This window comes from Equus asinus, chromosome 3 (assembly GCF_041296235.1).
Source record: "Equus asinus isolate D_3611 breed Donkey chromosome 3, EquAss-T2T_v2, whole genome shotgun sequence".
Lineage (NCBI taxonomy): Eukaryota > Metazoa > Chordata > Mammalia > Perissodactyla > Equidae > Equus > Equus asinus.
The window spans coordinates 39,557,853-39,584,386 of record NC_091792.1 but is presented as its reverse complement, the minus strand read 5'-3'; the positions used below and the strand labels follow the sequence as shown (position 1 = coordinate 39,584,386).

Below are 26,534 nucleotides of genomic sequence, written 5' to 3'. Positions count from 1 at the left end.
GATACATTTGTGTTTATGTATACATGTGTGTCTATAATTTATATACATGCCAGCACGTGGCTACCTATGTATTAAAGCTTTTATATTTATTTTTGCTTTTTATTAAAATTATTTGAAGAAAGAAAATAATAGTCTTTGAGAGGAATCACTTTAAAACGATGTAATGAGTACAGAAACTTCTGAAGGGTAGAAATAAGACCAATTCCATTTCTTTCCAGTAGGTATTCATGAACTAAGGTATAAATTGTGGATGAGCTTGTCGTACCCTCACCTCTAGCCCTTAATATCGTAAGATCATCCCTGTATTTTGGAAGACTTTCTTCATTATGATAAAAACATGGTCTATATTATCCAGAGTATGGTTCAAAAAGATTTTTAGAGTCTTGTTGGTTCTCTTTAGTATTTATAGTGTAGCATGCTGTGTTATGCTGATGTTCCCACGTGAGGCAATAGGTAAGAAAATAAGACTGCTGCAAAGCAAAGATTTTCACCTTATTAGAAAAATGAGGATAGCTATCTATCACTCTCGGGTTTTTCCCCCTGTAATTTTCAATAATACAGTGATTAATTAGCAGACACAAATCTGAGAGGGGTTGTTGAAATAGGAAAAGTTGAATCTTATCAGATCTTATTTTCTAGTTTTATAATATATGTATAGTTAGATGACCTCAGTTAACCGTTAGTGAAGTATAAAAAATAAATATTTTAACATTGATGTAGACAAAATGCAATTCTGAATGTATTTACAGTATTGCATGTATATAGCATAATGAAATACCCTACAAAGATGCATAACTCTTTCTTTTTAAATCTTTTTGTTGTTGTTGCTTTTCAAGTTAGGATATTTTGTCCTGAGTGAGTATCTGTCAGTAGAGTTATAGTCTGTGTAAATATCAGTTGATGGCTTTTTTCCCACCTTTATTATACCATCTCTAGATTTCTCTCTTATTACAGATTTACTTTTTTACTGTCCTCATTGCCCATATTCATTGCTTCATGCCTCATAATTACTTTTCAAGATCATTTTATTTATGTTGTTCCCTTTACTCTTTTATAGTAATATGTATTTTAAATTCAGTTACTGTTACTGCCATTCTGATTTTGAAATTTTGAATTTTGTTGTGTATTTTATCTTTCTTAAAATACGTTTTTAAAGGAAAATGAAGATCAGTTAAGGAAGGCATGTTAAATATGGTTCTTTCTGAGTGGATTAACATGACATTTTCCACTATGTTGGTTCTTAAACTGGAAAACGTGAAACGTATATTACTCTCAAGGAGTATATATGATGGATATCAATTTTTAAATCATCATGCAGTGTTCTTCTGGACAAAATATTAGGGGGAAAAATTCACCTTTCCAGTCTTGTAAAGAGTAAAATGAAGTAGAACTAATAGAAGAAACTATGAAACATATATTTTCTATATTAATTAATTATGCCTAATTAATGTAGGCATAAGAAAATTTAAGAATTTTTTCAATATTACTGATGCTAACATTAAGATTTGATAGTTGGACAGGTGTTTTTTTTTTTAAACATATCTTATTTGTTTTACCTTATAGATGAAAAGAAAGTTGGACCATGGTTCTGAGGTCCGCTCTTTTTCTTTGGGAAAGAAACCATGCAAAGTCTCAGAATATACAAGGTAATATGAAGTATAATCATTGATTCCCTCATGATTCTCATGTTTCTTTAAAGAGTTGATGATTCTAAAAGCATTTCTTCCAGTTTATTCTCATAGAACTATAATGTCTCTAGTACTGTTGACTGTTTAACACATTTTGAGATGACTGAAAATTGGGAAATATATCATTTTAAATAAGGAGAAGAATGACTACCATTATAGCTTTATATTTTGTTACTAATACATTGAAGTAAGACACAAGCAGAAGTTCTCCTATCAACAATTTTTAAATCACAATTTTTAAGGAATTCTAAAAAGTAAATTATCTTAAAATGTGAACATATGAGCAAATGTATCTTGTTCCTATAGCAACAGCTGTTCTGGGGTGGATATTTATATATGCAAAATTGAAGATACATTTATTAGCAGTGAAATAAACCTCACAATTACTAATTAAATCTTATTTTATGAAATTACTGTGTTAGAAATCCCCTTTTATTTGCTTGGTAGGTCTTATGTTTTTAACACATACATTTCTACACCAGTAGAATAGTTTCCATAACAACTAAATACAATTGTAGTCTTGTTTCCTCCACCATTCCATCATTTTTGGATTTTGCATCAGTATAAAACTTTTCCCACTCTCACGCTAATTAGGCTAACTTAAGCACAATATCTATTACCCAGCTAATTAAAAATGCCTTTGGATGTCATTTGGAATGTGGTGTTTTAAAATTTAAATGACAAAAAATATCTTAAGAGCTTTTTTTGGTCTTTTTTGTATAATTGTCACTTCTTCAAATAACTGAGTGAAAGTTAGCTATAGAAGCCATAAGAATTTCATGGTGGTGACATTTCTTCTTTTTTCCCTACATATTTTGATTTAGAGTTATTTTTATTCTATAAGATGCAGTAAAATTAACATTGCTCAGACCTAAGTTTTTGTGATTGAACATTGTTACAGATTACATCTTTTTTTTTCAGGGAAACAGTTTATATTTTTTTTATTTCATTCAGTTGTGGAAAATATTTCTTTCAAATGCTCTTTTGTGAAATATAGAAAATTAGAGTAGTTTTATATGAAAAGAATGCAGAGATGAAACGGAAGAGAAAAATGAGGCTATCTTTTAGTTATTCAGGAAATGCTTTTTGTGTGATTTTTCCCATGTTAACTGTCCCCCTCCCTCTTACTTAACCCCTTGCCTTTTGACAATTTCACTCTTTTGGCACTTCCACGAGAGGATGTTGAGTGATAGACAAGTGAAACTATTCACTTCATTTTTGCTTTTTCCTTCTGGTGTTGATAAAGTATTTCTTGGATGAGAAAGTTGAGTTTAATGTTAAAAATGTACTCTTTTTTTTAATGTATATAAAATGTCAAGCATATTGGTCTTCTATTAATATACCAGGACAAACATATTAAATTGTTCAGTTGTTTTTAAGGCGGCTTATAAACGAATGCTGAATTTTTACTACAAAACACATTTAAGTAAAATTTGTCTTTAGTTGCTCACTTTTTATTTTGAGAAAGCACCTGAAAAGGTGAAAATTTTATTTTTAGCCTTTTAACATATAATCTTACTAAACAGCATATTGATTTCCCTGTCTTTTTGGAGACATTGTCAGTATATATTTGATGTTTTAAAATTTCTTTGACAGGTTTTTCTAATAATAAGATGAAACTATGATTCTCCATCATTTTTTATTAGAAAATTTAAGTTATAAGCACATCCTTTTTCGTTTTGGAGAAGAAAATAGAGCTTACCTTTGAAATTTAATAGAAGAAAAAATAGATTTAATTGTTCATTGTTAGAGATTGTCTTAGATGTATGATGTTAAAAGATTTAAATGTGGTACATATGAAGATTTTTCTGTAAAATCTAGTGACTGAGATACATTTTTTAACAAAATAATGAGATACGCTGGACAGAAAAGAATGGGGGAGTTGTTTCATAAGTAACTTATCAGAGCTTGATATTCAACTATTAGGTTACAATTTGTATGTTCTTTGGATTTAGAACACTTTATTATCATAACTCAATAAATTGAAGATTGTTTTACAAGTGTAGTTTTGTTAACTGAATCTTCCTGCTCCTTTTTTTAAATGTCTCTAAAATAGAAATATTCAGTATTTACCTTGAGTTTAAATAATTTAATTAGATATTGAAATTAGAAAGTTAAGTTTACTATATTAGTAACATAGTTATAACTTTTTTTTCTCCTATTAAGTAGTCATTTTTAGGAGAGTTGGACAATTTTAGAGATAGATCATCTAGACTTACTCCCTCATTTTACTAGTGGCAGAACTGAATTTCAGGTTTGTTTGTTTTAACTGTCAGAAAGTTTGTTATTGGATAAAAGTGATTAGATCTCATTTTTATTTAATTTTGCACATAATAAGTTCTCAATACTTAACCTGTTTTGAGTAAATACATTTCTAATCAAGGCTTGTTCCTGTCAAATATTGTCTAGACTAAGCTTTATAAATAAAAATAGAAAATGGGAGAGAAATAGACAAATATTATAAACAATTTAGAAGGCATCTGGGGCAAACTTAAGGAATAATGTGACTAGTGAAATGTTCAAAACATTTGAACATGCTACTTCTACATCTGAATTTTTTAAAACAGAAGTCTCACACTCCTTTTTATAAAGGAAATTTAAACTTTAATTGAATTATGTCACTGAAGACCAGTCATCAGAGAAGTAGAACCTGTGTCTTCTCAGGAAGTATTTTAACATTATTTGTATGTATCAACAATTTGCAGTTTTGCCATAGAGATTTTCTGTCATTTGGTTGCAATTAGCATTACTGGGATAATAACAGGTGGTTGTGTGGGAGGGAGGAAACTTACTCTAAGAATAGCAGAATAGGTTTTGTGTAGCCTTGCTCTCTGGAAATAAGCAAATAAAAATAATTCGATTGATGTTTGGAATATGCCAGATCATCATTCTTATTAAATTAGAGCTCATTATTCTTAATAAATATCTATCTTTGCTTCCACTCTTGTATTTTTTATAGTACTACTGGGCTTGTACCATGTTCAGCAACACCAACAACGTTTGGAGACCTGAGAGCAGCCAATGGCCAAGGACAACAACGACGCCGAATTACATCTGTCCAACCACCTACAGGCCTCCAGGAATGGCTGAAAATGTTTCAGGTGACTTGTCTAAACACAGTACTTGAAATGCCTCACTTAATTGCTGCAAAAAATAAGGGATTATTCAGCCGTGAAAAGGAACTGTTACATGCTACACCATGGATGAACCTTGAAAACATTATACTAAGTGAAAGAAGCCAGACACAAAAGGCCGTATATTGTGTGATTATATTTTTATGGAATATCCAGAAAAGGCCAGTCCATAGAGACAGAAAGGAGATTAGTGATTGCTAGGCAGTGGAGGGTGGGGAGCTTGGGACTAACTGCTAATAGGTTAAATTTAAATTTAAATTTCTTTTGGGGTGATAGAAGTGTTCTGGAATTGGATAGTGGTGACAGTTGAACAGGAAGATTGGTGTGCTGGGACCACTGAAGTGTACATTTTAAATGGTGAATTTTATGTTATGTGAAGTATATCTCAATAAAAAATGCTATTAAAAATAAGGGAGCTCATTTTAATTTTTAAGTGTATTAAGATAGTCCGATGCTTATTTTCTGTAAGTGTGCTTTTGCATTTTTTATTGCTTTTTAGATAATGAGACCTTTCTTCCTTTTCTCCTTCATGTTTGGGTTTCTGGGGTTGCTGAATGTATCTGTTTTCTAAACTGCATTGCTTGGAAGTTAAGCATTTAGGAGTAATGTAAGACTCTGCTGATTAGTCACTGTCGGTAACTTACCATCACTATTACCCTGGTAACCTCCAAGAGTTGAGGCAGCTCCTTTTCATCAGTGCGGTGCTTGTGTGTGGCTTATTGAGCCCAAATTCTGATTGCTGCATTTTACTAGCATTTAAATTCTTTCAGAGTTTACTCGGAAGATTGGCTACAAGCAAAGCTTGAATATTATGAATTTTATAACTTGTGATAGTGATATTAAATTGATTTATCTCTTCTTCTAGTGAGATAATGCATATAAATCAAGTATTTAGTACGGATTAAACACTCGCTTAATTATTCTTTCTAAATAGTAAATAATGTAAATTATGTAAAGTGAAGGTAGCTCTGATATTAGCCACTATGCTAAAATGTAAAATGAATGTATTTCCTTACATCTGACTGCTTGTTTGGTGGTATTTTATGAAGGCTAAGGGAATAATGGTTGAAGAAGAAGATACTTTATGTGACTTTATTTGATAGTTCAGATTTTTAAGATGTCTGTTTATGTAAATCTTAATATTTCAAATACCTGGGCAAAAATTAAATAGATGTCCCAATTTTATTCTTCTGTAGCTGAAACACTCACTTGAAGCAATGTTGCTTTTAAGTGGATTTTAAGAAGTGTTTTGTACCCTTCACATGATTTCAGAGAAACTAGGATAATCCTTTTTTGGTCGCTAACTGAAAGGTTATAGCAGCGGTTCGTGGCAGGGGGCAGGTTTTCCCTTGGTTGTTACAACTGAGGGGGCTGGGATGCAGGACACGCCTGGCATCTAGTGGGTGGAAACAGTGTAAAGGACAGCCTCCATAACAAACAGTCATCTCGACCAAAATGTCAGCGATGCTGAGGGTGAGAATCTATGGGTTAGAAGAATGAAAGTTGTATTTTACCATTATTATAGCGTTATAAACTACTGTAATTACAAAGAACTTCTTTTTTCATTTTCGTAGCCATTTGTTGATTAAATTTACTTTTCCCCACGGATTATTTCCTCACCTTCCAGTTCTTTTACCTCAGGTTCATGATTTTGTTTTTAATTTTAGTTAATTTTTTCCTATGCATGCCTCAGAATTCTAAGTTTTTTGTCACATCTTTTTAAAAAGAAATCTATCCATCAATAAGAGGTGAAAATAGAACTCAGACATTTATACAGTCTAAAAGAATACTTTAAAGATTTTTATCACCTGAGTAAGCCAAGAAGATGGGACTGTGCGTGTGTGTCATGCTTGCACAGCATATAATGTGAGCACATGGCACTTGGAGTAGTCCAGAAGCTGATTTCATATCATTTTTATAAGAAAATACCAACATGATCGAAAATTACACTATTAGCAATAGTTTTATCATCATTGTAGATAGCCTCCAAAATGTTTATTTTATGTGGAAAGCTTTATTTTTTATCAGAAAGTAGTCCAGAGTGAGATTTATTTTGTATGTGGTATGGGCCCATTTTTCCCAATGTTTTAGTGTACCGAAATACTCTTTGCTAGCTATTTTGCTTTTTTCCCAATTTTAAGAGAACTCTCTCAAATATTGATCTATAGTAGGAGACATTTGTGCTTTGTTTTGCAGTGAGCGTGTTTGGGTAGTCCTTTGTACCAAGTTTACTTGTTTAGCTCGTGCATGCTTTTCTTAATGAAATGTCCACGTTACCACATACTGTCTGTCATCAAATCTGAGATACCATAGATTATTAGATGCATCCCAATTTCAGAAATGCTAATTGTGGGGAAAAAAGACAAAAACCCAGTTTCTTAGAATTAATGAGATTCAATAAACTGAAAAATACTAGGCTAGCTTTTGTTCTGTAAAAGGGCCCATTCGATCGCTTTTCATGAGAAGTAGATGTGGTGAAGAAAATTTGTTCTCATTTGATAGGAACAGCATGTAGAATTACCCCTGCAGGTATAGTACTATATATATTTTGTCCGATAAATATTCTGTAGCAAAGAAATTTACTTGCAACAAAAAGTCAACTAGACAAGTAGATCAGGAGCTTAATCCTTTGAGTACCACGTCTGTCTCTGACACACCCAGGGCCTCATTGTTGTGCGCTGCCCTTAATTTTCAGGGCTGGTGCCAAAGTAACTAGCAATGGATCACTTACCTAAAGGCTTACAGTGCTTTAATGCCTAACTTGTAGAGAGAGAAAATTTCATAGTAAAGTGGGGGAGTCGTGAGTTGACCTATGTGGTATAGTTGAGGGATAATTAAACTGGCATGATTTCTACATATATGCTGTGGGGGCATTTAATGATGATTTTTCTGTTGGGTAACAAGCAAAATGAGAGAGCTTATCCCCTTACTATTCTGCTATTGCTCCTAAGGCAGTGATACAGCACTGTTTTTGTCCAGCTCCATCTATTCTGACAAAGTACTCTGTACTCAATTTATAAATTGAATGAGAACAAATGATACACCATTTTGGATAAAGGGAAATTGAAACAGAATGCCATGCAAGGTAGAAGTGCAAATTAAAAACAAAACAAAAAAACCAAAATTTGTGTACTGTTTGAATTTTCAGTAGCCGTTGATTATGCTTTTTTGGCAGCCAGATTGATGCTTCAGATTGTTAATTTTGGGGGAGAGGATTGGTCATTTTTTGTTGTTGTTTATGACATTTGAGTGTTAATACATGGTTTTTCACTTGAAAATTTTAGACTAGATAAAGATACCAATAACATTAACATTTTCTTATGTTGAAATTTATATTCAGAGGCATCCTGATATAAAGAGAAGCACATATGGCCTAGAAGAAAAAGCCCTTAGCACATATTCCGGCTTTGTCTTTTAATAACTGGGTAATTTAATTGATATTATGTAACTACTCTTGTCTTTATTTTCATTATCTGTAAAATAAATATAACATTAAAAATTGTCAAAAGGGAGAAAACATGTAAATGTGCTTAGAGCTATATTTGGAAATATAATAGAGAGTCAATAAATGTTAGTTTCCTCTCAGTCAAGAAATAGCCTTTGTGAGCCTCAGTTTTCTCAGGTCTAAAAAGGGGCTATTAACACTAGCTTCATACAAATGTTATTAGCTTAGCATTCTTAGGATTATTTTAACCAAAGCATATTTGCATTGCATTAAAACTATGAATGTACTTTGAAAATACCTGTTATACTCAAAATATTTTTTAAAATGATAAAGTAGAAAATACTTCTGTGTTTTGAAATTAAAAGTGGAATAAAAACTACCCTATTGAAGGATTTAATCAAGTTTCATGCTAACTCTTAGAAATTGTACATGTTTTCTAATTTATTTTATTTAGATCTTTTTTGTTTGCTAGTTAATAAAATATTAAAACAGGATAGTGCCAGAAGAAGATGAGTTCAGTATTACTTTGCAGTTGTGTTTGAGACAGTATGATCAAGAAACTCTGTTGTGTGAGGAAGAGTTGAAGAAAGTCATGTATTTAGCCAGAGAAGACTAAGGGAAAATGTTGAATCTTTCTAACATTTTGAAGACTTTTATATAAAAGTAGAATCAAGCTGATTCATGGTTTCTTCAGAAAACAAAACCTAGATTGTACTGTTTGAGTCAGATTTTGGTGTAAGTTGAACTGAACAATTAGAGCTGACCTATGTAGAATGGGAGAAAGTAACTGCTCCGATCCTGGAACTTTTCAAACAGACTAGATAACCATCTACTGGAGGTACTAGAGAAGTTACTTCTGTACCACGTGAATTCAGACGCAGTACTGCCCAAAGTCATAATCCTGCCCAAAGTCATAAAATATACTCTGAATGGGAAACTGAGGATCCATCAGCCTAATAAACAGTGCTTGTTTGTGAATCACCTGCATCAATACTAGATGAGTTTTTTATCTAAAACATAAAATGTCCTTGGTCGCACCTTCACTACTGAGTCAGACTCTTTGATGGTGGGTTTTAGGACTGTGTTTCTTGCACTGCTCAACTAGCATTTGGGAACCACTGGTCTGGACCAAGCTCCTCGTCATACAGGTGGGGTGGGTCTCTGAGACTCAGAGTAATTAAGCGACTTCCATGTGCTTTCAGTGTGAGTTTACTGGTGAAACCTGGGCCCCTGATTACAGTTCAGTACTCCTTCTGCTTTTCTCCACTACCTGTATTCTCTAATTACCTGAAATAAAATACCACTTTCATGGGGAATTTTCAAGTTTACATTTGCAATTTTGTCCAAAAATTAAATTTTGTTTCTCTTCATCTTTTCAGAATTTGGAATGTTTTTTCTATCCCTTTCACTATATTCCCATATAACTTTGCCATAAAAGACCAAAGGAAGATGCTTTTTTCTTGTCCAAGACAACTATATTCAGAACAGTAAACAAGTATTATCAGAATTATCCAATACTTCTGCGGATAAAGACACTAAGTCCTGCAGAGGTTAAATTGTAACCTAATTAGTGGCAGTGTCTCCTCCAAAAGTTAGATTTCCTCATCCCCAATTCAATGCTCTTTCCACTATTCCTCACTAAAGGCTGATGTGCCTATTGTTATTTTGTTTTAATACAGTCATTACCTGCAAGGTTTTCAAATTAATACATACTTCCCTCGCTGTTAAACCATGTATGTATACAAAATTTGGAACCAGACTAGACAAGCAAGTCCTAGTGATACCATCAAATATGAAGACTAGAAACACTCTTTAGAGACAGTTTTGAGATAGCTTTGGGGCAATATTTCCTGACTCTTTGGGAGTTCATTCATTTATTCAACAAATATTTATTGAGCACCTGTCAGGTGCTACGCCCTACTTTGGATCTGAGATACAGTAGTGAACAAAACAGACAAAAAACTCTTTTTCTTAGAATTACGTTGTAGTCAGGAGCGGGTTGGGGTTGGGGAGTTTGGAACTGGTTTGCAATTTTAGAATGATTGCCCAGAGAAGGTCTCAGTGAAGGAAGTATGGAAGCAAGCCATGTGAGTATCTAGGAAAAGAATGTTCCAGGTGAAAAGGCTCTGAAGCAGAGCATGCTTGGTGTGTTTGAGGCACGAAAGAGTGTCTGTGGCTAAAGCACAGTAAATGAGAAGGAAAGGAATAGGAAATTAGAACCTTGTAGACCAACCTAGACTTTGGTTTTTACTTTGAGTGAAGTTGGAAGCCACTAGAAACAGAAGAGTGAGTGACTTTTAGCAGTGCTACTCTGACTAGTTTATGGAGAATGGAACGAGGAGGGCGAAGACTGGAAGCTGGGAGACCGGGTAAGAGGTCATAGGGATAATCCAGGTGACAATAACAGCAGCTTAGAACAATGTAATAATGGTCAGATTCTGGATATATTTTGAAGTTTAAGGCCTTAGAATTCATTGATGCCTCAGAACCAGCTGGGTTCTGTGAGGTTCTGGGTGAGAGTGAGGGTGTCAGGGATAACTCCAGAGTTTTTGGCCTGAGTGACTAATAGAATGGAGTTACATTTTGCTGAAATAGGGAGGATTATGGACATGCATATTTGAAAAGAAAGATCACTGACATGCCAAATTTCTATTACATATCCAAGAATACATGTTGAGTAAGCAATTTTACATACAGGTCTGGAGTTCAGAGAAGAAATCCAGGCTGGAGAGAGGAAAGCTACCTGTACGGTCTAGACCTTTGCTGGAACCATATAAGAGATGATTTTAAGTAATTAGACCATTGACTGTGTATAGTCAGTGGAAACAGTCTCATTCACTATGTAGTTTACAGCTTATGCTACTAATCTTTGTCAGTGGTATACTTTTCAATAAAATGTCACAAAGTAACATCTGCTGAATGTATGCATAATTTAAATAGATATAATTTTGATTTTATTTGACTTGTTAAATAAAATATTATTTGAAACAAAATTAAAATATTATTTAGAGTCTTATGAGCATTTTGTTATACAGGCATAATTTTTGTCATGGACTTTGCCTTAAATACACAGAAATTTTGACATAGTTCCTAACATTTACCTAGGATCTGACTTATTTATTTATCTTGTATTTTGGCTTTTTTCATTCTACACCCTATCCCCTAACATCCTTGATAAAAAGATATTTTTCCATCTATCCGCAGTTATATACCATGTATTGATATTTTTCTATTCCTTTCTTTTTAAAAAACAGTAATGGTACATTAACTGAAAGAAAACATTAAACATGTATCTTACTTTAAATTAGAAATATTCATAGTAACTTAATATAATAAATATGTAAGGTTTACAGAGTAGTAATATGTTGAAAAGTTTTTCACTGTCTTTTTGCTATAGAAGATTGCATAAGATATCTTTATCTTTATATCAAAATTTAACCATAAGTACTTCCAAAAATATTTTTAAAGCAGGTATTCATATATGCAAAGGAGATTAAGAAGTTTACATTAAAATTATCCTATCAAGTGACTTAATTAAAGCTGCATTTGAATCAAGTCAGCATAGTTATCCATCACCCAAAATGAGCGTGTCCATGAATCCTTATTCTGTAGATGGAGAGGAACAACAGATTATAAAAACCCACCTCAAATCCTTTGAGAAATATAAATCAGTAAATCAGAGTTTACAGTATTGATACTAAATGATCAGAGATGAATGGAGATTGATCAATGTAAGTTTTGTCAAAGAGGTAAGTTTTGAACCAGGATTTGAAGCTGCATGAGGGAAACTGAATAAAACAATCAAACTTCAAATTAATTGCTTTTAATTGGTCGTGTGTGTACATATACATATATGTGAGTATTTTTAACTTCTATTTATAAATCTTCACCCTAACCAAAAAGAATTCAAGGTGAGTACTCGAGAAGAATGTTCTGGATATGTGTATATACAGAAGTAAAAGAAAAGAACACAACATATGTGTTAAGGACAAGCCTGTGTTTCATCTTATTTGATGATAAAATGAGGATTTTTGTGATCATTAAATGAGAAAACGTGACAAGTGCTATGGAAGTACTACTGAAATATGTGACAGTATTGCCATCATCTACGCTTCATGATAGGAAAGGAGATATGAAGTTCCTTGTAGATTCTAAAGGGATGAGTACTTCAAGAAATACTTTTAAAAGTATTCTAAATAAGTCTTCCTGTATCCTCAATATATCTCAGTTTTCAATTATTATCTATTTCACATGTTAAAAATCCAGGTTCCTAGTTTGAGCAAGAAATGGAATGTCAAAATCCAGATCTTTCTAGCTCAAAACCTCACCTATTGTTCTCTCTTCACCCACTTCCAAAATGGACATAATAATTCACAAAGGTACTTAAATCAGACTGCTCAAGGATATTCTTTCACTTAAGTATTACAAGGTTATTTAAATGTTTAACATGATTATTGTGAGGGGAAATTCTCACATTTTAAATTATTCACATGGCTTTTCTGTGCAGGTGTTCCTCAGTGGAAAAAAAAAAGATTTTAAATAATCCCCTAGCGTGGTTTAAAAGAGCTTGTACTTTTGAAGTATAAGTATGTGTTTTTGTTTTTCCATAGTATATTTCTTACCCTCTTTTAGTCTTTGTTCATATTTGAATTTTGCTACTAAGTTAGCTAGTATTTTCTTTTGTTTGCTATTTTTTATCTGAAATTATTTTCACATAAATTAAAGCCCTTTTAATTTGTGGAAGACACTCATCAGATGTGCAGTGTGTCCAGTTATTAGTTTTTCTCTAAATGATGCTGCCAATCTCCTAACTCTCAGATGAGTGCCTTATTAAAACCATCACGTTTTATGATGCCCACTAGAAAGAATGAAGAGAAAGGAAAATCATCTGTCAAAATCCCCTATTTACACAGTAACCGAAATTGATGTTTCTGAATAAAATTTTGGTTTCCCCAAAATTCAACCAGTATCTTGGTGGTAGATGAACATGTAACAATTGTAATGTAGTGCAAAAATATTTTTCTATCAAAAGCATGACATTTTTTAAAGCTTTTACAAAATAAAGGTAGCTAGTAAGCTTGATGAGGCTAAATGATTATCACTTCAGTGCCTTCTGGAGAAAATGTCAGCATAAGCAGCCACCTTTTATGTTGTCTGTAGATGTGGATTTTCCTTTATGAATTCATAATTTGAGACATCTATTAAAATAATGAAAATTTCTAATTCCTCTTTGATAGAGCTGGAGTGGACCAGAAAAATTGCTTGCTTTAGATGAACTTATTGATAGTTGTGAACCAACCCAAGTAAAACATATGATGCAAGTGATAGAACCCCAGTTTCAACGAGACTTCATTTCCTTGCTCCCTAAAGAGGTAAGCATTATCAGTTGTATTCTTCATTGGGTGGTATTTGAAAACATTACTCAACAGCTACCACCTTTAAACATTGTCATGCTAATTATGGTATTCAGTTTTGTCAGTTTAACACTCTTAATTAGTGTTGAAGAGGGCTGTAAATGACAAGCTGTCGTCACTTAATTTTCAGATTAAAGTATACTTATGGACTAAATGACTTTTCCCACCACTGGAATAAGTCATATATGAGAATAAGCTATTGAGTTTCATTAATTTGATTGTCTATACCAAGATTTTTTTCCCAAGTTGTTTGAAGACCAACGTTTATTTGTCTTGATATATTCATTATGGAATTAGATTTCTTTTTTAATTCTGATTTTATTAATATAGTAATTGTTTCTTATTTTGTTGTTTCTTTATCCTAAATCCCTTAGAGACTATAGTTTTATGATTGAATTGTAGTTCAAATTTTTATGATATTGAATTGTAGTTCTCTGTAACTTATGTTGTGTAATTATTTTGAAATATAATGAATTACACATGTATATCTTTTCCTACTAATCATCCCCCTTCTTGCCCCCATTACACATACACATCCGTAAGCACAGATTTCCCATTACAGTTACATTATGATAGCATTTCTCTTGAAATTATTTATGCCCTTTTGTTTTTATATCTTTATATAAAATAAAAGATCTATGATTTTTTATCATAGAATGATTGTGATTGTATGGGCATTCTTGACTGTATAAATGAGGCATATTTTAGATGTAGTTCTTTTATTGATGTTATAGGCTGCATAGTTTCGTTTTGTCAGCAAACAGAAATAATGTAACATTAAATAATCAATGTTACTATGATTTATATTTTCACAAATTATATATTTGCTACTAATTATTTGTGAGTTTAGAAGATGATATATAATACTAATATACCATTGCAAATGATCCTAAAATTTCAAATTTGCAAAGAAAAGTTGATTTTTTTTCAGATAACCATTCTAAATATCCTAAGGGTATTAAAGACAGTCTGAGTAATAATTTCACATTGAATGTGAATAAAATAGTTTCATCATATTTAATGTATAAAACTAAGCATGACTCTGGGAAAGAGCAAAGCAAAAAAAAAACTCTTTTCCTGAAATGTTTTTTCTTTAGGATGATTTTAAAAATGACATTGTCCCAGAAAAAATTTTTTTATTCTTGCTGGCTCATTCTAAAACTGAACCCTTTGAATAGATTTGGCTTATGAAAGTGACATAAGCTCTCTTTGCTTCCAGAAAGACGTTAATAATAGGAAGCACTTATAAGCATTTGACTGAAAGTGAATTTATTTGCCTATGATATATTCTTCATGATTTCCCTTGATATTTAGAAGGTAGTATTTTTGTTAAAATATAGACTTTCTCTAGTTTGTCCCCTTATCTCGAAAAATGGTAAGTGTTTTGTTTTGTTTTTGCTCTATTTGGATTTCCACAGTAGCTTCTTAACACACAAAAATGTGATTTAAAATTAGAAAAATATGAAAATATTTTTAAGAGTCTAAGAATTAATCACAAATTATCAATAACAGGGTAAATGCAATACAAATTTTCTTGGATTAAGTGTTCTTTTAAAGATTGCCTGAGGGAAGAGAAGTCAGGCTAGACAGGAGAAGGAGTGAGTGAGCCCTGGCTCAGCATATCATCTGTATCTTCCCTGGTTTTTTTTGGTAAAGATTGGCACCTAACAACTGTTGCCAATCTTTTTTTTTTTTTTTCCTCTGGTTTTATCTCCCCAAGTCCCCCCAGTACGTAGTTGTATATTTTAGTTGTGGGTCCTTCTAGTTGTGTCCCTGTTTTTAACTACTAGAAAAAAAGCTTCCTGTTTTGAAAAGTACTTTACTTTATATGTGGAAAAATAATGGTATAGATCTAAGTCCTTGAAGTAACTAACATGATCTTATTGGAGACTAAGCACTTTCATTATTTAAAACATTATTACCTTCATGTCAGGAAATGGACTTGTAATTTTTTTATAATTCCTTTCAACAGATCTCAAAACTCTTTACCAACATTTGTTTATTAATCTCAAATACATTGACAAAAATCTCACTAGCCTCACATGAGAGGCTTATGATAAACAGCATTATCCTTATTTTATAAGTAAATACCAAGAAACACATAGTGATATAGTAGATGATCTAGAATGAAACCTAAATTCTTAACATAGGGTCAGTCAACATTTTCTTTATTCTTTTTCGTTTCACTAGTTCAGTCCACTGAAATAGAGCAATTCTAGGAACATATTAGCTGCCTTTTAAGTATAATATAATCATCTTTTATGTAAGTTATAGAAAAAAACCAAAAAATAGCAACTCTCACCGAAATGACAAGTTTGGGCAAGGAAAAGGTAATTATCCAAAATAGATTTTCAGCTTAAGAGCTTCCGTCTGGTGGAAGTAGTCTGTAGGAAGAATTACTAATCTAGATTTTACCTTTAAAACAAATTAATAGAAAATTGCATTAGCTAACCATTTGACTTGGCTGCAAGAAACCTATAACCCCTCCTGTGGTGTTGGAGAGATGTAGTTTGGGACAATGTCCATTCTCTAACCCTCGTAAGGAACCCCACACGACAAAATCTTGCTTCCTTTGAAGAACTGATATCCTTCCCCATAATACATCTAAGAATTGTGTAACTAGTTGCTGTTCCCTCTTTGCTTGGCAGTTTAATTCAAAAACCACGTAAGATATTGTTGCCAGCATATCTGTATTCTACTTTTCCCTGGTTTAAACCTTCTTTTCTGGTTTATATTTTTCCTGGTTCTGATTTTCTTTTTCATTTTTTCTATTTTGCCTTGTGTATTTTCTGTAATACCTAGATGTTCTGATGGAATAGACAAACAGTTAATAAGTTGAAGTCCATGGTTGACTTAGGGCCTTTGCTATTTTAAAGGAAAGTGTGCCAGTTACCTGTGGAGTTAGTACTTCAACTTTCTTTGGCACCTGAGTGTTTCTTTACATTTGTCTAAAGCAAGCAGACACTAGGCTAGATCTCCTAATCAGCAGTAATGAAGGAAATTTTACCTGTTGATTTTGGGATGTACTTTTGAAATCTAAGCTGCTCTGGATTTGTTTTCTAGCCTTTAAGATCCATTTAGTGTTTCTGTAGATTACTAGATTTCTACTTTAGCTGGATCACTAAAGTAAAGAATAGACTTTTTCATATGACTATTCTAAATATCTTGGGCATTAAATAGCATCTCTTCCACAAACACAACTTTGTGCCTAATAATTTCTGTGCTAAATATCAATTTCACATAGAAGATTAATAATATGTTATTATCACATTACTGTTAAACTGACACTAAGCAACCTTGCCCAGGTTTTGATTAATTGATAATTTTAAAATTAAGCGGCTTATGGAGTATCCATTAAAAAAAATACAATGTTGAGATACATATGTATGTGTATATTTATATATCTGTATGTATGGAGATGCATATACATAGATTAGTGAATATACTTATGCCTTTTTATTTTAAATGACTCAGTTTCTATATGTGATACTGAATGGTCTTCTCTGATAGACCAAAAATAATTATTCCACAAAAAGATTTTGACTGTCATTTGTCAATAGTAGTGTTAAATTGAATACTGACTGGTTAAAGAACTTTCTATATAGAATGTTCTCTTAAATATGAGAGTAATAATGAACTCTCTCTATATAAAGTCATTGGAAAAGCATAATTTATATCATGTAATTCCTGTTTAGCATCAAAAAGTAATTGAAATTATGCTTTTATCCCCATATGAACCTTGACCCTTTAAGTGATAGTTTGTTTTAATCCTTGTAATTTAATTTATATGAAAACTAAACTTTATTGCCCTGTTTAGATCATTTTTGTCCTAATATCATAATTTAAATGTTTATGTGATTTGTGAGGCTAATTGAGTAAGCATACTCAGAAGCTATCATTCCCCTTTTTCTTCTCTTTCCTCTTATTTATTTGAATTGATTTTACACACTGAAAAAATAATTGATGATTTGCACATTCTGGAAACAAAATTTTAAAATCAACGGTATACCAAAGAGCTAACTCAAATATACAACTGTCTGGCCCGTCAAGAGAAGCCCCATAAGCAATGTAAAGGAATTAGAACCCAGTTACTTTCTATGTCTATGGAGTGGTTTAATAATTGTCCCCTTTTGTCATTTAAAGTAAAGAATGTAAATTTGGAAAGGTTCATCATTGTGATAATAAACGCTTTGATGTGATAAAGCACTATTAATTACCTCTATCAGGAGTGATCTGAAATCATACCACACAGAATATATAGAAATCTAATTTTTTCTCTTAAGTCCTGTCTTCAGTGAATTTACATTGTAGTGGGGAGAGAAAAAGACAAATTTAAACAACTAATAAATAAATAGTAGAATATTGAATTGAGGCTCACAGAGGAAAGGCAAGAGCAGAGGCAGAAGAGGTGAGGAGTTAGTGGACTAAGGTTCATAAAAACCAATGGAGTGTTTGGGTTTTTAAAATCTGGTATATATTTGTTAAGACTGAATATTAGAATGTGCTGCCTTTCATAATTTTAGAAATTAGAATGTAGAATTAAATAACATCTATAAGTACTTTATCCTATAGAGAATAATTAACATTGTTTTTATCAAAAGTTTTTTTAAATATGGGTATACTATACTTTTCCTTTTTATAGCTGGCGCTTTATGTGCTTTCATTCCTGGAACCCAAAGACCTGCTACAAGCGGCTCAGACATGTCGCTACTGGAGAATTTTGGCTGAAGATAACCTTCTCTGGAGAGAGAAATGCAAAGAAGAGGGTAAGGTTCAAAATCACATAGAGAAAATGTTTGTACTTTGAAAAAGCAAAGTGATTCTGAAAACATGAAAGTAATTAGTTTTATGTGTAAGTAGAATAAAGTGGTAAATAAATGAAAAGAAAATTTTGACAGCCTATCAGAGAATCAAGAATGAGTCTTCATTTACATTCACCTACTTATGTAAAGCCCACAGGTTATTCCACACATTCAAATGAACCAAATCTTGCAGCTGACTCCTTTAATGAGTACTGTAACTAATAGCAAATATATCCGATTTGCTTCCCAATCTCTAGCAGAATTAGTAAACAATGGAAAAGTCAAGATGAGGAAACTCAAAGGAAACCCAAAAATTTTATTAGCAATAAAATACTCAACTATTCCATATTCTATTCATTTCTTCTGCAGATATTTGTGAAACACCTCCTATGAGCTGAACATTCTTAAATTCTGGAGACATAATAGTGAACTTGCATTTTCTTCCCATCATGGAGCTTATGTTCTTAAAACCTGTTAAAAAAAAAAAATCCCCTTTCTTAGTTGAGGAGTAGGTATCATGCATATTAATTTAAGAAAGGATATTTTTTTTCCAGCCGGCATCTAGGAAAATAATATTTTTTGAAAATAGGTAAAAATATTATTTGCCTCTGACAAGCAAAATTTTTGAGAAAGAATCATGGAGCATGAGACAGATACTCCATAGGTTATCTTGCCCTTCATGGAGGTCATAGTTGAATAGGGAACACTGGTGGTTAGTGAAACTTCGAGGTGAAGATCCAGGATACTTGGTTTCTAATCCTGCCTCTACCTCGTCTGTGGCCTGGACTAGTCAATGAAACCTTCTCTTCTCAAGTGTCTGTCCACATAAAGTGTGATTAATCATCCCTGCCTTATGTTCTCTCAGAGAAGCATTAGTTTAATGACTTTTTTAAAAATTGTGGTAACATATACATAACATAGAATTTATCATTTTAACTATTTTTAAGTGTAAAGTTCAGTTGCATTATTTACATTCACATTGTTGTGAACCCGTCACCACCATCCATCTCCACAACTTTTTTATCTTCCCCAGCTGCAACTCTATACCCATTTAACAATAACTCCCTATTCCTCCTCCCTGCAGCCCCTGGCAACTACCATTCTGTTTTCTCTATGAATTTGACTATTCTAGGTCTCTCATAAAAGTGGAATCATACAGTGTTTGTCTTTTTGTGACTGGCTTATTTCACTTAGCATAATGTCTTCAAGGCTTCCGCTTAGCGTGTGTCAGAATTTTGTCTTCATTAAGGCTTAATATTATTCCATTGTATGTACATATCAGATTTTGTTTATCCATTCATCCATTGATGGACATTTAGGTTGCTTCCACCTTTTGGCTATTAGAAATAATGCTGCTATGAATGTGGGTTACAAATATCTGTTCAAATCTCTGCTTTCAATTCTTCTGGGTGTCCCAGAAGTGGAATTGCTGGATCATATCATAATTCTGTTTTAATTTTTTGGAGGGACCACCATACTATTTTCCACAGTAGCTACGCCATTTTATATTCCCACACGCATTCCACATGAGTTCCAGTTTCTGCATGTCCCCACCAACACTTCACAGAATCATTTTGAGAAAGAAATGAAATAGTCGATCTGAAAACATACCATACAGAATGCAAACTTTACATTATTGTTTTGTAGCAACAGCATTAGAAATTGGACAGTGTCATGCATTTTGGTGATTTTGAGCATATGGAAAAATGAGGTACATTATAAAATGTGTAATTGTTATTGGTGAAGGCAGTTATACTCTTTAACTCTTTAAAACTTTAGGTATTGATGAACCATTGCACATCAAAAGAAGAAAAGTAATAAAACCAGGTTTCATACACAGTCCATGGAAAAGTGCATACATCAGACAGCACAGAATTGATACTAACTGGAGGCGAGGAGAACTCAAATCTCCTAAGGTAACTGAACTCTTGGACAATGTAACAGAAACCATTAATCAGCGTTAATACCTAATGTACTCTTTCACTTCTTGGCAACCAGTATAACTTGACACCTATCTCCTGTAGAAAGAAAACAGTATATATTAAAATAACTAAAAGTGTAACTGACAATATTCCTTTACAGTCATGCGCCACATAATGACATTTCAGTCAATGACAGACCACATATATGACGGTGGTGGTTCCATAAGATTAGTACCATATAGCCTAGGTGTGTAGTAGGCTATACTATCTAGGCTTGTGTAAGTGTACTCTATGATATTCGCACGACAACGCAGTCGCCAAATGATACATTTCTTAGAATCCATCCTGTTGTTAAGCAGCACATGACTGTATTGCTAATTTCTCTAGTCTGACAACTAATTTCACTTGAATAAAAGATGAGTTGAATTGCGTGTTGTTCTATCTTATGTAAATGAAAATTTCTGGCTATCCTGTTGAATTTTGTGTCATAGACATTCTACTTAGGAATTTGCTCCCTCTCTGACCACATAGTTCAAACATGAATTTTTGAGAAGTGTCCATGTTTTATTTATTTTGTTTATTTTTTGTTGACTTGTGTGTGTTTTATTTTTGTAAATTTAAGCATAATTTTGGTTTTCTGTCTTATAACATTTCAAGTATATAAAGATTGGCAAAAATCCTTGAAATTCTTACATATGTCTTTACAACTGGAAAAAAGCAATTTGGGGAGACACTGTTGTATTAATATGTATACATTATGGCAGGCTTTTTTGGTTTTAAGTTGAAAAAGTTGGTAATTATTGTTACTCTTATCTTTCTAGTTAGTAGGTGCTTTTGTTGTGTGGGTCAAAATTGCAAAACTTAGGGCCAGCCCCGGTGGTCTAGTGGTTAGGTTTGGTGTACTCCACTTTGGCAGCCTGGGTTCATTTCCTGGGCATGGACCTACATCACTCAGTGACCCTGCTGTGGTGGTGGCCCACATACAAAATAGAGGAAAACTGGCAACAGTTGTTAACTCAGGGTGAATCTTCCTCAGCAAAAAAAAGAAATAGGCAAAACTTAGATGCATGTTCTTTTGGTGTAAACAGATAAAATAGATAATTATAAAATGTTTAATACTTATTCATCAGCCAGAAAGGATGATGCTTCACATTATATATAAATTTTAATTTTATAAATAGGCTACAGATTACTGTTCCTATTTATGACTTCATTTTTCTTTTTACCAGTATTTTAAAAAACGTAATTTAATAACATATTTCTAATCTATTTATCTATCTTGTAGGTGCTGAAAGGACATGATGATCATGTGATCACATGCTTACAGTTTTGTGGTAACCGAATAGTTAGTGGTTCTGATGACAACACTTTAAAAGTTTGGTCAGCAGTCACAGGAAAAGTAAGTTTACTTCTTTCTCTACTTCACAAAGTCGCCATTTTGTGTGTGTCTTTGCAAGGATCGGCCAGTGAAAGGAAAACAAGGATTCCTTTTTGCCCCGAGCTTATTTCAATAGCAAATACCAGAGCTTCTAATTTAGCTTTTCCCTTGCAATGAAGATTATGTTTCTCATGAGAGGGACGTCATTGGTTTCTTCTTCATTTAAATAGTTCATCTATCTTTGTGACTTAGCTATTTTAAGATTGCTTTATCTTTTTCTTGGCTTAATTTTCCCACTTAACCATCTAAGTTATATCTCCTTTCTTTTTAATGTTTGAATCTTTCTCAAAACTATGATTCAGGGATATTTATTTTACCTTGTGAAACCACTTTGTTGATAACCCACCTATAATTTAGAAGTTAAATAAATCGTGTTAATTTAGACTTATCTCAAGCCTTGTGAGATGGAATTTAAGCAGACTAGGCATTTAATAGGAATTGGAAGAAAGCAGTCCAAGAATCAGTTCCACTGCATGCAGTATTATACTTTAAAGTTTCTCTAGTGAATGCTTATTTTATATCTGTCCAATGGAGAATATTTTTATAAATTAAGTAATTGATCTAAAAACTAATAGAGGAAAGTATGAGGGAAAATATCTTATGTCTTTTAAGATGTCTTATAGCATGTTGATTCTTGGGCAAGAATCTTCTAAATATTCCAAGTCAGATATTAAAATTTTTAAAAGCAGCTTAATATTTCCATAGTGTAATATTAGTTTTGGATTTATTTCAGGGTTTTAATGTCTGTCTTTACTTGTCTAGAAGTACCTTGCCTGGCTCCTAACTACTGCCTTGGGGCAGATTCAGATGAGATGTGGTATGTAGCCACACCCAACACTGTTGGCATTCTTTCATTGAATCCATTCCCATGGAAGAAACCAAGTTGCAATTTTAGTATTTTTTCATCAAAGAGGCCAGGCTGGAGCTGTCATACTTTCATGAGAAATGTTTACTTTCTACATACTGTTCCTAAATTGTGTGTATGTCTATAGTATGTAATGCTACTGAATAAACAAAGCAATAAATATTGATAGGATTATGTTATATTGATGTGAAAGATTATTTTCTGATACACCAAACAATCAAGTTGAGTAAATAACTTTACTCCAAATTTTAATGAGCTACTTAAATGCTATTTAAATCATTTTCCTTTCTACCCAAAAGTAATCATCTTAAGTGTTTTTCTAGTGTCTGAGGACATTAGTGGGACACACAGGTGGAGTATGGTCATCACAGATGAGAGACAACATCATCATTAGTGGATCTACAGATCGGACTCTCAAAGTATGGAATGCAGAGACTGGAGAATGTATACATACCTTATATGGGCATACTTCCACTGTACGTTGTATGCATCTCCATGAAAAAAGGTAAGGGAATATCCTGTAGTGGTTGGAAATTATCCTCTGTTACTTGTGAATTTGGGGCCTTTTGTGTAGAATTCAGCTTGTATAATACTTATTGTGTATAGTAGAGAGAGAGTGATAATGTGCTCTTCAATTAGACTATAATTATTAGACTTCTTAGATGTTTCTATACTAGGAAAACAGTGGTGTATCGGCTTAAAATTGGGAGGTTGTCTTTAAATTTCCTTCCTCATTTAATAGTGTTGTTGGCTTCCTCCTTGAAACTCTTTACTCTCTAGTCTTGAATGACACCTTACTTTATTGTTCTACATCTTTGATGAGTCATCATATTCAAAAAAATTATTTTCTCTTTTTGTTGATATTCATATTTCTGCTAGTGGGACAAATTCAGTTATTCAGGCTTCATGCCTCTGAGTCTTTATTTACCACCCTACCCCCACTACATCGTATCCCCTATATCTAGGCAAAAGCTGAAGCCTGTGGGGTATTTTTTTTTTTCCAAGGAAGATTAGCCCTGAGCTAACTACTGCCAATCCTTCCTCTTTTTGCTGAGGAAGAATGGCCCTGAGCTAACATCCATGCCCATCTTCTTCTGCTTTATACGTGGGACGCCTGCCACAGCATGGCTTGCCAAGTGGTGCCATGTCCGCAACTGGGATCCGAACCCTGGGCCACTGAGGAGCAGAACATGCGATCCTAACCTCTGCACCACTGGGCCAGCCCTGTGGGTTTTAATTGTTTCTCTTGTTACCTATCATCTGAACTATTGACATAGCTTTCAAACTTGGTCTTCTCAGCTTTTGCCCAGCTGACAGAGAATACTCTTTTAATTATGATAGCATCGCTGCCCTTTGGGAGCCTTCTGTTGCTTACTGAATTAAGGAAGAAATCCTCAATCCAGTTTTCAAAACGGTTTCAGCCAAACCAGACTACTTGCCTTTTTCTTCTCTGACTTTGCTGTTGCTTTTATGTGCTCCTTACAAAGCCCTCCTGTCAAAGTCCTTTCCGTCTTCTCTTGGCATGTCTTCATGGTACCCCTGTTAAACAAATGTGATTTCTACTTAATTTGTCCAAAAAAAGTCTCTTTGAAGGGTCCTTACAGTGAATCCACTCTAGTCTTTACCTTTAATTCTGTCCAAAGCATCTTCTTTATTAAGAGCCATTACATTAAGCAGATAGCACACTAGATTTGCAATATGGGAAGAAAAGTACCTTTTCATCTGTAATTTGAATCTACTTTGAACACTGTGTCCTACTATTAAAATTTGGGGGATTGGCATCAAGAGACCTTGCATTTCAGTTTCCCTTATGTTCTGATTTAAATCTCTCAGTGCTTCCATTTTCTACTCTTCCAAATGTGGAAACTGTGGCCTTTCTTTATCTCTTAGGAATGACATAAAGATACCTGAGTTTTCTACTCTTCTTTGTGATCCAGTGATTGCAGTACAGTATTTGTATCACTCTTGTCTTTAGAAAAGTATAATTTTAATAATATTGAGCCAAATTTTTAAGGGTTTTCTGTTGCCTCTACATGTGTATCTTCTAAAATCTGTATATCTTAATGCCCCCAAAGCCTATTGAATGTTTTTAAATATAAACATATGCAGCCTTTTTTTGAGGACATGTCTTCAACTGGTTAATTTTACCAGAATATATGGTATAAAGTACCTATCTTTGGCTGTTTAAATTCCAAATTCTAATTTGTTTTGTTGAATAACCTTTATTGAATTTTTTCCTAATCGCAAAGGGAATACATGTTCATAATTAAAATTTTGTGAAATCCCAGAAAGAATAAAGAAGAAAATTTAAAATTTGCAAAATACTGCTACCCTGAGTTTCCCAATTAACATTTTGTACATATTGTTCACATTAGCACTTTATTTCTAAAAGCAAGATCTTATTGTATGTATTTAGAGCTGGCTGCTGCTGCTGCTGCTTTAAATACAACACAGTAGTTTTCAAACTGTTCCACAGAACCACAAGGTGCTACTCAATCCCTCATAGGTGAGGGAACTAACTATACAGGCAGAATTCTAGGCTTCCCAACTTCCCATCCCAATCCCAGTAACTCAGCTTTTGTATATTTCTATCAATATCAAGGTATTACATAGGATTTCTTTTGAAAACAGGCGTTCCTGCTTAAGAAAATAAAAAAATAAGTTTAATAAGCACTGACTTTATGTTTTTTCATGTTATTAAACATTCTGATACATTTTTTTTCTGTTTTCCCCCCTACAGAGTTGTTAGCGGTTCTCGAGATGCCACTCTTAGGGTTTGGGATATTGAGACAGGCCAGTGTTTACATGTTTTGATGGGTCACGTAGCAGCGGTCCGCTGTGTTCAATATGATGGCAGGAGGGTTGTTAGTGGAGCATATGATTTTATGGTGAAGGTGTGGGATCCAGAGACTGAGACCTGTCTACACACGTTGCAGGGGCATACTAATAGAGTCTATTCATTACAGGTAAGAGATCGTATCTGCCTATCCCTTAGATGCTCTACTGATGAATCATAAAATTGTTTTAGTCAGATAATCATTGTCCAATTGCTGATCCCATACAGTCCAGAAAAGGCGAATCAAATTATCCTACTGTTTACATATACTTTAAAATTGGCATGAAGAAAGCATAAATTTTTAAATTATTTAAATGATTGGTTTCAATTTTTCTGGGATCCATTTTCCATCTAAAATACAAATATTTGTCTTGGAACCTGAGACTTCAGAGCCCTAAGATTTGCTATATTAATTAATGGGTAGATAGTCTCATAGGAGAATAACCCGGATTTTAATAAACTCCTTAGCAAAGGATTAATTTGGCCAAAAGCTGCCCCTTTGCCTTGATAGCTGAAAGTTGACAGACCATGTAATTGTGATTCCATCCCCATTCAAAGTGGAAGTGGAGCCTTTCTGCGTAAAGCTGCTTTACCATTCCAGGCCTACTGATATGTAGTCATAAAGAAGTAAATTTGACTCAACTGATTTTTTGTTGTTGTTTACATTTTGAACCTGAGATCCTTGAATAGATTGCTGTATTTTGAGATAAATAACTACATTAATAGCAAGTTTAGAAAAGGAATGTTGTTTCATTTTCTGAAAAATAGCATTTCCAATTTGAAAATATTTCCTATTACTTATGTTTACCAGTTACTGCCCATTAGTGATCAGCAACTTCATTCATCATCCCAGTGCTGACGGTTCTGTTTTGGGGGTTTTTGTTTCTTAATTGATGGAATACTGTCTATGTCATGAAATGTTGATATATAATAAAGATGTCTGTTAACTTAGAGAAAGTTATGAATTTGGAGGAGGGAATTGGCTGCAGT

General features: G+C 33.2%; 1 protein-coding gene across 7 annotated transcripts in view; it reads left to right on the top strand.

Annotated features, from left to right (window-relative positions):
• Positions 1–26,534, top strand: part of FBXW7 (F-box and WD repeat domain containing 7) — a 219,646-nt gene that overhangs the window by 189,193 nt on the left and 3,919 nt on the right. For 4 of the 7 annotated variants that reach the window (XM_014868521.3, XM_014868520.3, XM_014868524.3 and 1 more), the window contains 8 exons: positions 1,564–1,646; positions 4,648–4,789; positions 13,505–13,639; positions 18,324–18,447; positions 20,263–20,399; positions 21,691–21,804; positions 23,032–23,213; positions 25,449–25,674. In XM_014868521.3, the coding sequence (XP_014724007.1) occupies positions 1,564–1,646; positions 4,648–4,789; positions 13,505–13,639; positions 18,324–18,447; positions 20,263–20,399; positions 21,691–21,804; positions 23,032–23,213; positions 25,449–25,674 (1,143 nt within the window). Of the gene's footprint in view, positions 1–1,563; positions 1,647–4,647; positions 4,948–13,504; positions 13,640–18,323; positions 18,448–20,262; positions 20,400–21,690; positions 21,805–23,031; positions 23,214–25,448; positions 25,675–26,534 lie in introns of those variants that run through there. The other 3 variants (XR_011501963.1, XM_070504910.1, XM_070504912.1) reach the window with 2 other exon arrangements.